The sequence below is a fragment of the Camelina sativa genome, chromosome 20 (genome assembly GCF_030686135.1).
Source record: "Camelina sativa cultivar CO46 ecotype springtype chromosome 20, ASM3068613v1".
Taxonomy (NCBI): domain Eukaryota; kingdom Viridiplantae; phylum Streptophyta; class Magnoliopsida; order Brassicales; family Brassicaceae; genus Camelina; species Camelina sativa.
The window spans coordinates 257,397-267,930 of NC_141899.1; the positions used below are offsets into that span (position 1 = coordinate 257,397).

The window sequence follows — 10,534 nt, forward strand, 5'->3', positions numbered from 1 at the left end:
TTTTTGTGGTTTCTGGAGCCGAGCTATCTTGGATCAACAATCATGGCCGTTGGATCGGTTCACAAATCCATCTGACGGTGAAAAAATATATTAAGCTTATCTATTATATTCTGTGTTATCTGATGATGTTACAAATCCACTTGGCAATAGAATCTAGATGATGCTATAATCTGATTGGGTCAACTAAGCTAGTAACCAATTAAAAGACGCCACGTGCAACTGTGATACCATCTTCACTCCCATTAAAATTTGCTGCAACTAACCGGTTTTCGGTTTAATCAATCAAACCAGTCCCAAATTAAATTATTCCAAAACAACGTTGGACCAAATCGGTTGGATTGAAAAACCAATCGGTTGCTATATCTCATAACCTGATCAAACAGTGTGATTAAGCAGACCCAATCAACAAATGTGTGATATTGAGATCTATCAATGTCGATAACCAAAGGTGGTTTGTTTATACACAAAATCCAAACCAGAGACTGTAGAGAGCTAAATAAAAAATAACTTAAGGCACAGAGAGAGAGAGAAAACACATAAAATGTTGTTATATACAAAGTGGGGGGCACAAAGAGATGATGTAATATTGCTATGTGCATAACTAGAAAAAAAATAGAGAGAGAGAGAGAGAGTGAACTGTTCAGCGAGCAAGAGGAGCATAAGAGACTAGATTTGGATCAGAAGCAACGAGAGGCAACTTGTCAATGTATATGAACAACCTCTTCAGATTCTCCTTGTAAATCGCTGGTATATCCGCAATCTCTTTGCTCGAAGTGTAAATCCATAGATCACCAGAATTCACCCTTTTCAAGCTGCCTCGACAGAACGGGCACGACTGTGACCGTGCACGCCTGTTTCAAACAACACAAATGGATTCTTTAACTTCTAACGAAGGCTGATGATTGAGTGTGTGTGAAATAAACTAAGAGCAAGCTAACTATACCAGTTTCTGTAGCAGTTTATACACATGGAGTGATTGCAAGTAGGAAGAACAACTTTATTCCGAACCTCCAAGCAAATGCCACACTCTTCTTCCCTCTCCAAGTCGATCTCTGACATCTTCCCTTTGTCTGTTCTGTCCTTTTTCCGGTATCTTTTGTCGCATATCTCCTTCTGTTTCCTTTCTTCTACATCGGTTATCCCTCCGTGAAGTTGCAATAGCGAAGGAAACAACACATCTGCTCATCAACATCCATTGCTAGTCAGAAGAAAAACATCAGGTGGACTAATCTGACATGCTTATATAGCTTAAGAGACACTAATGCGCCAATTTGGTAAAAAAAATTACCATAGAATTCTCTGATGCTAGCTTTGCGTTCATGTAGCGACATTGTGGTTTTCCCATCAACATATGCCTACAAAAAAACAGAGAATCACCATATCAGAGAGACAAGAACAGAGGATTAATATCCAATAATGAAACAGCAGCAAAAATCAAACCACCTTATAAATAAGGATCCTAAGCAATCCAAGAGCGCCAGCGAAATGACAATCCGTCCACTGAAGAAGGAAGAGAAAGAGATGAGCCGCGGGGCTGTAAGATAATCTCATCTGCACGCACCCACCATCATACTCCTCTGGATACTCTGATGCCCTTCATACAAAAAAAATCATGTTTTTTCTTTCAATAAATTATGTTTTGATTCCCTACAATCTTGTTTTAAAAAAAAAAAATGAATGAGGAGATTAGTACGCAACATGAGAACATGTTACTTCACCAGCTTAATCCAACAAAACAAGTCAACTTAGGATAGAATCAGAATTTATGACCAAAAGGAAAAAGAATTGACTAGTATAGATTGTGATCTGAGCAAAAAGAAGAGGTGGCGTATGAGACTAAGCCAAGGGAGCTCTCGCGTAAACGCAAAGTCTCAAAATTTCATTATGACATCAGCAGACAACAGAGATTCAGATTCACAAGTATCAAAAACTCTGAGAAACTTGGACAGAACTCGAAAGTGCGTAAACAATCTGATCTAACTGAATCGGAAGAGACCAAAAAAATCATACATAACACACAAGTTTCCGAAACAATTGACCACTCCGGACTAAGAAGATCAAAGTTTTACCAAAACATCGAAACATGCGAATATATAAAACCAGAAGAAAAGAAAAGATAAGACAGAGAGGAAGATAGATATATATACTTACAGGGTGTTGGCGAACTGGATATCAGCTTCAAGAGCCTTGAGTGAATCCTTGAACGATTTTCGCATTTTCTGAGTGAGAGAAAACAAAAACCTATCCCTAGAGAACCCTTTTTTTTTTTTTTTTTTTTTCAATATCTGGAGATCTCACCGACACAAACCTCAAAAATATCGCAAACCCTAACAACTCGAGTTGATGATACTCTCTCCCATTTCCATGGGGGGGGGGGGGGGGGGTTTATGAGATTTTTTTTTTACTCAACCACAAGGTAGCGACAGGAACAAGAGAAGGAGAGAGAGAGAGAGAGAGAGAGAGAGAGAGAGAGATATTCGCGTAGAGCACACGTAAGTAATAAATATCAAAAATATATACAAAAGGAGGAGAGGAGGAGCGTCGTCTAAAGCTCTTATTTTTTTTTTGTTGCTTTTGTTCGAGAAGGAACGGCAACACTTCTCCTACTACTACTACTACTACTACAAAAAAAAAATAAGCTTCTACAAAGTAGTAACGTAAATTACCAGAAAGCCCTCCCGTTGGGATCCCACCTAACAAGTATAGGATAATATTATTTATTTACAGTACACTGAAAATTAATGAGGTGACAGTGACATGCCGGTGACAGGACGTGTGTGTGTCGCTGCTATAGGCGGCGGTGAGTGTGGGAAGTGGGCTTCATTCGTGGTGAGAAGAGGGCTAGAAGTATCTGACCGACGTGTGTTTTGGCTGCCGCTGGAAATCTCGACACGTGGCCTATACATTAGCGGTCTGTATGTCCAAAGTCCAAACACTAGCTCCCTTTGATGTACGTGTCTCTATTTCCATACGGTAAAATAAAGTCGACCCTAGTTTATCCTGAAATCGATGACTTATAGAATGTACTACTACTTTGCATGCTTGGATCTCCCAAGACCATATGTAGTTTTTTTTTGGCTTATACTAATAATTTCGTTTTTTTTCAGAATACGTGTGCTTTTACAATGAATGAATGAATGAATGAATAATATGGGTGAGGCCGTGAGGGGCAAGGGAATCAAACAATAATAGTTTATGTTCGTGACAACATGATTGATTGCTTATCATTATTAGGGAAACCAAATTGAATTTGCGATAATGACTCAAAAACACCGCTAATTCAAACAATGGTAATGAAGACACAAATAAAGCGAAAGCGATTTCGCTTTTCTCTTGTCACACACAAATATAGTAAATTTACCTTTAGTTTGCTCTAGTATGTTAGATAACTCCACTACAAATTGAATCCGTAGAGTATTTTTTTCTATAGAAAATAAAATAAACAAATTAGGTTACAATTTGATATATTATTATTATTATACATAGATTATAATAGCTGATAAACGCATGTTTTTTGGTTCTATTGTAAATATACAAATCAATTTATAAAATGTTGTTGTTGTCTTTTTGTTTTTAAACTCGGGCAGGCCACCTCTTAGTTCTAAACTAAACGCAAGCACAATAATGGTGACGACTCAAGTACAAACAAAGGAGGAATCATAATCACTATCATTTGCCTTAAAAAAACCTCACCATTTGTCTTTTTGCTATCCACACTAGCTTATTAGATATTATACCCGTTTGTTTTTTTACTCTTACTTTTATATGGATCAGGTCATAACAATACAAGTTGCCATACACAGCCTGATATATCCTAACTATATTAGCTGTACCAAACAAATGTTATTCTACTAATTACCTACAATAGACGCCTAATATATTAATAGATTTTCAAATTGACAGGATTTGGTATTATTTACCTCAGTGTTGTTCAAAGAGATTCCGTGATGAGTCTGAAAGAATCGAACAATCAAATGTTAGAGAGGGATAGATTCGTGCTCGATGAGGACTTTGTTTGGAATCTTCAAGTTAGATTCACGTAGATTCCATCCACCAGTATCCAACTTGAACAAGAAATCATCAAACTTGTTGTCCATCTCCGACAAGCTTTGCTTCAGCCACTGGTACACACTATCCTTGTCTTTTAAGCCTCCTTCCATGTTCTCCTCTAACCAATATGCCTGCCAAAGACATCTCAACACGTCTCTGCTTGTGGCATTCACCTGCATTAATTAGTTTCACATCCATGAACTAAAAGGCAAAAACAATGCGTAAACTCACGATATATATATGATTTGCTTTACTCGACAAAGCAATACGAGAAAGAAACCAAGAAGTTATGTAAAGTAACATAGTTTTAAAACGAGAAATGAAAAACGTAAAGGATGGGTCCAGAGATTATAAGAGACTACAAGATAGACTCTAGCCCGAACGATAACCAACCGAGAGTACTCTTCAACAAGGTGAATAACCATTTTCCTCTCGATTAAGCCAATAATTCTGAGAACCAACTCCCTGCCTCGTATTTGTCTTTTCTCAAGTAGCTTATTCAAATGATTAGACTGTATATCAGCTCTATGATCTCTTTCAATATGCAATCATCCACACTTGATATGCTTAATTAGTTAAAGACGAATGAGTCTTAAGACTCTCATCAACTAATCGCTAACTAAATCATGACTCAATCTGAATTTTTTTCCACAATGCAAGAACAAGAATGGGTCACATGATTGAGGCGATAGATGCAAGTGCTGATAAGTCATTTTATAAGGCCACACACACATACCTTAAAGGATACATAAAACTCGGTATTCGTGTTGAACCCATTCAACGTAAGAATATATTTCTCCTCTGTGTATATTTTAAGGAGTGCTTTCACCTGAACAAATAAAGGTTTCCAAGAAGTTGGATTAACAAATTGAACTATATCCGAAAATATATATAAATAAAATAAACTTAAGATTATTCTCTCAAAATTACAGATGGATACAGGTAAAACGAAAGGTAAATATTACCTTAGAAACAGACTTTTCCAGACCAGATACTTCCTCAAGAGATACACCAAAGATGATCCGAGGTTTCATGAATCTCTGCCACAACAAAATGTTTTCTCGCTTGTTGCAGTCAACATATCCTGTAAATTAGTAGAAGATGGGTCTTACTTGGAGGTTGAATATATGCTGGAAAAAGGGAGAAACATTCTTACCTGGTACGATGGAATGTACAACATGAGATTCAACTAGCATACGAGCACGCTTGAGATTTACCTGGCAATATTTCAATTCAAAAAGTACTTTCACTTATCTGAGTATTCTCATGCTGGGAATTAGGGATTGTAAAAAAATACAGTTTAAAACTCTTACTGTGTTAAATCGCAGGACTGCAAGTGACTGGTAGCGTAGCCAGAGATGAACAAGTCTTATGCTCGTCCATGTAAGTGACACAAAGGGAAATGACTTTACAAGGCCTGGCGTGTCCTGCATCAAGATTATAAGTATACAATATGAAACCACGAAAATGATTTATCCGAGATCCAGTGGAACCTCTAAATAATGAATAGATTTTGAGGAAATGACCCAATAAAATAGAAAAATACAATGATCAAAATGCCGATACCAAGACCAATTAGCTGAGCAGCAACTTCCCACACTTCTTCCTGAGACGTTGTACACAAATTAGAGACTCTGGTAATAGAGTGGCCCATAACTACTCAATTCTCGTATTTGGGTTTTGATTACACATACATGACAAGCATACCTTGGCTGCTACCTCTCCAAGATTCCCTGAGATGGCAAAGTGATTCTGAATCACCCTGAAGGAAGGGTCTCTCAATCCTCTAGCCACAGCCTATTTCGAATTAAAAACTAAGTATGTGCACTCTGTCATTTAAAGCTTAGCTGACGCGAATCCTTAATAAAATCTATATGAATCAAGGATTTGCAGCTGGCAGGAAAAAGGAAACTGCAATAAGGAATACCTTGGCTAGATTTCCCGTGGATGCCAGCAGTAGGAACTGGGTTGGATATAGTTGTGTAGCCAGATCAAAGAAACTGCATAACAAAACAAAAACCAATTTGATGCTATACGTAGTTTAAACCAAAATATTGATCAACAAGACTTTTAGTCATCTACAACAAACCTTCCAGTACTGCCAATAAAATCTGCATACATGCGCCATTGCTTGGGATCATCGTCAAAAAGGCTACCAAAACGTCCACCTGGAAAACATACTCTTCTTACTCTAGAGGTTCTAAGATAACTCCATGAACATTTATTAATCTTCCCATGGTTTCCCTACCAATAAGAAGACGACCAAGAGCTCCAATTCCATCCTTGGACACCCATCTGAAGAGACAACAGATCGGTTTGAAAAAACTATAGAAACAAAATTCTGTAGCAACAGACAAACTAAATTTGCATTCAAAGTAAACCTGATGGCTGCAGCGGAAGCAGCAGCAGTAGCGGCAGCAGAAGTTCCTGAGAAAGAGCCAACGCCAACCGCCTGAATAGTTGCATGATAACTATTTAAAAAAATTGCAAACATCCATTTTTAGAACATTTCCAAGCATAAGAAGACCTTGAGCAGTTTGTAGCAAGGACAAGAGAAGGCAATATACTAAAAGTTTCTGGACATACCTTGAGAAGACTTGAAGTGACTAATACATTACAAATCCACCCGGTAACATTGGTAGGGAACTGCCACAACATGTAGTCCAAGTAATCATCTGAAACAGACCCTGCACAATGTGATTTACGAGATTAACTCACTGACCCATAAATAGTATTCTACAAAACCTCTACAAGTTTGGCATTCTGAGATCCCAAACAAGGAAAAGAATGAAAGATTACGTTGGACTTTAAAGAGCTAAAAAGTACCAACCAGGAAAGCCTGTGGGAAAAACAAAATCCTTAACAACATCTGGAAGCCAAAGCGTGTTGGTTTCTGAGGAATTTGAGCTCTGAGATTTGTTATCAGGCTTAGTTTCACGCTCCTCGAGAAAGCCTTGTAAAGGGGAATCATCATCATCATCTAGCAAATATCTGCAGAAGAACAAGAAGAAGTGGTATGTTCAAACACAGGTAAAGACTTGTAGCAGATGAATCCTCGCTCAGGCAACAAGATTAGATCAAAGAACCTGAAACTCACCTTTTTGAAGTGCCGTTTCCGTATCTCTCTACCACAATCGAAACTCGTCCTTGAGCTCCAACACTAAGAACCAAGTTATCATCATTACATTACAATCAATCATTACAGAATAATCAAAATCCCATTCCATCAAACCAGGAAGAAGTTGAATAAAGACGATTCATTCACCTCCTATCATCGGCCTCTTCGTCATCTTCACGAAGACTAGGCTGAACACAGCATCGCAAGTGCTCCACACGGCGTCGTTTCGGCTTACAAGACGCCTTTGTTCGAGTTCGGGGAATGTGAAGAGGCAAGGGAAATCGCAAAGTACAGTACATGAAGAAAATTATATTTTGGAGCTAGGTTTTAGGGTTCGGAGTTCGCCGGAGTCAAGTAGCCTAAACAAGACACGTCGTCGACAGCTGCTCTTTGAACTGCTAATCTCCTCACCTTCCTCGTCTGCAACCACCGCCAAATAGATGACCCGATTCCGGTAAAAACGCTGTCGTTTTAAATTTTTAAGAGTAACGACAGCGTTAAAACGACAGCGTTAAAACGACAGCGTTTTTATATACTCGGACACAAACCGGTTAAATCGGACACAAACAGACATTTTATTACCTTACCATAAACTGTAACACACACTCTTTAAGCTCTAGGAACATTATGAATTAGGAGGAGGAATACAACTTATTACATTAAGAAATACAAAACACACACTAACAAAGGTCATAAGATTACTGTGGAAAATATGACCTTCCAGAAATCCAAAATCAGGGTTTCAGGTTTGTTCATCTGTTGTGTTAGGACTCGCTTTCTTCCTGTTATCATCCGCGATTCTTTGGAACTCCTTCTCACTCGCTGCAATGAGTTTCTTGACGATGTCGAATGTAGTAAGCTTAATACTGAAACAACACGACAGATGATTCCAAAATTATTAGTGCTGAAACAAGAAGAAAACAAAAAAGCTGGTTTTTATAACAAAACAGTAACTTAACTACCTGCTGTTTGGCATGCTTTTGAGTGCATTGGGAACGAAGCCACGGTACAAGCCAATAACTCCTTCACACGCAACGATACCTGCACACCAGTTTTGAGGATAAAAAAGGTAAGTCACCAGAAACTACCATTATGGAAGGAAAGAATCAAAACATATTCCTCTACCTGAGAAAGCGTCTAATACTGATTTATATGGAGTACCCTTCAATTGCATCTGTCTTCTTATGGTATCTAATGGATAGCAAGTACCAGTTGCAATAGCAGCAGCGACTACTGCTGTTAACAAAGATGATTGCGTCTTTTGTTGATACTTCTCTGGCAGAGATTTCTTTACCCTGCAGGAGATATCGAACATGTTAACAATCTAGTAAATCTCCAGGGGTAATGTTTTAACTGTTAGCAGACTTACAGATCAAAGACGCAGAAGTTGATGGCAATGTAAGGAGCTATACTTAAAAGCGAAGGACCGAGACCTTTATAGAATGATGCAAGTCCTTCCTCCCGCAGCATGTTCAAGGCAACCTAAATATGACATGTCCCTTTTAAACTTGTGATGAATTTGTGGAACATACAGTTGGTGTGTGATATGATGCGATGATCATACCTGGGACATGGTTCGATAACCTGGTTCAACAGCTAACCTCAATCTCAGCACATCTAAAGGGTATGTAATCTGAATAAAGAAGATAGATTCTATAAGGCATTATTAAGTTTAGACAAACTCATTCAGGCCTATAAAACAACGTTAGTTACCAGAGTAGACGTCATGCCAGCACAAGCACCAGCACCGAGCCTTCCGAGAACAGTCAATTGACCGTCTTTTCCCCTAAAGAGTTTCTAAGAAACACAAAAAGGGAAAAAAATGTTCAGAAAACAGAGTTGTATTTCTAAAACTTTCATACAACCAAAGTCAGATATGGAAAAAGATTAGATTACCTTGTATGTTTCATAAGCAAACAACTGGACTGCGCTATAAGGCACGATCCTTATCACCTGGAAAATTCAGACTAAGATTATGTGCAATCAAACTATACTAAATTTACACACCTTTTTATTTCAAAAAGAGTCCAAGAAATTGTTAGTACCTGAGGTAAATTTCCTTTCCAGTAACCTTTAAGACCTTCTTCTTTTCCAATAAGAGTAATCGCCTGCAGCAGCAATTCCAAGCAAAAACCAAATCAACAACATTTTACAATAATTAAGAACAAACAGTCCTCTTAACATGACATGATTAAGTATATAACCTCAATGAAACCAATAGCCTTCTTAGCACTTTGTTGTCCAGCTCGAACACCGTGTGTCTATAAATTAAATCAACAAGAATTTACTATTGGATTGTAAGAATCAATAAGACATTACTGCAAGTCTGTTAACAAAGAACACAATCACTCATACTCCATAGAATCATCCATGTAACATCAACAACTAGTGCAAAACGACAGCGTATTGATGTGCTCACCAAGTCCACCATTTTTTTTAAAAAGACACGAGGAGTAAAAAAAAGAAAAGACACGTGCGAGAAAACCTTAAAGTTGTTGAGAATGAGAGAAGAGAGGTCTGTTAATCTTACCTGCATTAGGAGCTTTATTCGGTCAAGCGGTGCCGTCACCGACTTCGCGGCGGCTCCGGCGAACGCTCCGGCGAAGAACAGTGCGGCGTCTTTCGGTACGAATGACAGTAAAGCGACCGGATTTTTCAAGAGCTGAGCCGAACTAGGCGCGAACTCATCCTCCTCCTTGCGAATCACCACCGAAACCGACGCGAATGCTCCGCCTCCGCCGTCATTCCCACCGTTAAACTGAGATTCCTTCCGATCTCTCCTAGTCGCTACAGATAAGGAGGCGAAATTGGTAAAACCGCCACCACCGCTTCTTTTGTTCACCGTCCGGCGATTTGATGACACGTTGTTCCCGAGGCTCCATGAAGGTTCGTCGGTGAGTGCAAAATCAGAGGTCCTGAGTGAAGGAACACTACGGAATTGAAGTAGAGACTTCTCTTCTCCCATGGCGGATCAAATTTTAGGATTATCTTATTTTTCTGGGCTTCTTTAAAATCTCTCGCCTGAGAGGAATATTGAGATTTTTTTATTTGTTTTTGTTGCAACAAAAGTTGTATAAATTGTCACCGGTGATGGCATTCCTGTAAATTAAACAGTTATATATTTTTAATAATGGGATCCAAACAAAAGTTCTAGTCAAATTAGTGGGCTCAGTTGGGCTTTTCCGAGACTTGGGAAGTTGGAATATAGACCATTAAGAAAAATATAACTTCCGGCCATAAGTAACGGTGAGTCCCGTGTAATTAAATTTTCAGATTTTACGAAAATGATAAATAGCGTTGAACGCTTTTGAATCTTCTGATATGTTTCCCATGAAACGGCATTTAGATTTGTAATTTAAAAAAAAA

At 38.4% G+C, this 10,534-nt stretch overlaps 3 protein-coding genes across 21 annotated transcripts; all 3 read right to left on the reverse strand.

Annotated features, from left to right (window-relative positions):
• Positions 1–388: 388 nt before the first annotated feature.
• LOC104768309 (E3 ubiquitin-protein ligase AIRP2) lies at positions 389–2,873 on the reverse strand. The gene is made up of 5 exons (XM_087505881.1): positions 2,152–2,873; positions 1,444–1,594; positions 1,289–1,355; positions 944–1,178; positions 389–851 (listed from the first exon to the last, which is right to left on the reverse strand). The coding sequence occupies exons 1-5, from the start codon at positions 2,214–2,216 to the stop codon at positions 641–643; spliced, it is 729 nt and encodes a 242-aa protein (XP_087362007.1). The 5' UTR covers positions 2,217–2,873; the 3' UTR covers positions 389–640.
• A 319-nt stretch (positions 2,874–3,192) lies between these two features.
• Positions 3,193–7,641, reverse strand: LOC104768310 (protein root UVB sensitive 5). 19 transcript variants are annotated; one of them, XR_015593453.1, is made up of 16 exons: positions 7,316–7,641; positions 7,148–7,210; positions 6,881–7,041; positions 6,637–6,737; positions 6,432–6,521; positions 6,299–6,345; positions 6,140–6,218; positions 5,978–6,050; positions 5,758–5,847; positions 5,597–5,656; positions 5,364–5,477; positions 5,207–5,267; positions 5,016–5,134; positions 4,787–4,879; positions 3,921–4,223; positions 3,193–3,424 (listed from the first exon to the last, which is right to left on the reverse strand). XR_015593453.1 is itself a non-coding variant. In XM_087505880.1 (15 exons), the coding sequence occupies exons 7-15, from the start codon at positions 6,169–6,171 to the stop codon at positions 3,978–3,980; spliced, it is 888 nt and encodes a 295-aa protein (XP_087362006.1). In that variant the 5' UTR covers positions 6,172–6,218; positions 6,299–6,345; positions 6,432–6,521; positions 6,637–6,737; positions 6,881–7,041; positions 7,148–7,210; positions 7,316–7,641; the 3' UTR covers positions 3,741–3,977. The 19 variants fall into 19 exon arrangements, 2 of the variants coding, with proteins under 2 accessions (XP_087362006.1, XP_087362005.1); XR_015593451.1 differs by having other exon boundaries at positions 5,617–5,656; positions 6,432–6,502; positions 7,316–7,624; XR_015593448.1 differs by having other exon boundaries at positions 6,432–6,502; positions 7,316–7,624.
• An 83-nt stretch (positions 7,642–7,724) lies between these two features.
• LOC104768312 (thylakoid ADP,ATP carrier protein, chloroplastic) lies at positions 7,725–10,286 on the reverse strand. Its single transcript, XM_010492250.3, has 10 exons — positions 9,699–10,286; positions 9,373–9,429; positions 9,214–9,276; positions 9,065–9,121; positions 8,882–8,965; positions 8,733–8,801; positions 8,538–8,650; positions 8,294–8,463; positions 8,131–8,209; positions 7,725–8,034 (listed from the first exon to the last, which is right to left on the reverse strand). The coding sequence occupies exons 1-10, from the start codon at positions 10,131–10,133 to the stop codon at positions 7,911–7,913; spliced, it is 1,251 nt and encodes a 416-aa protein (XP_010490552.1). The 5' UTR covers positions 10,134–10,286; the 3' UTR covers positions 7,725–7,910.
• Between the last annotated feature and the right edge of the window lie 248 nt (positions 10,287–10,534).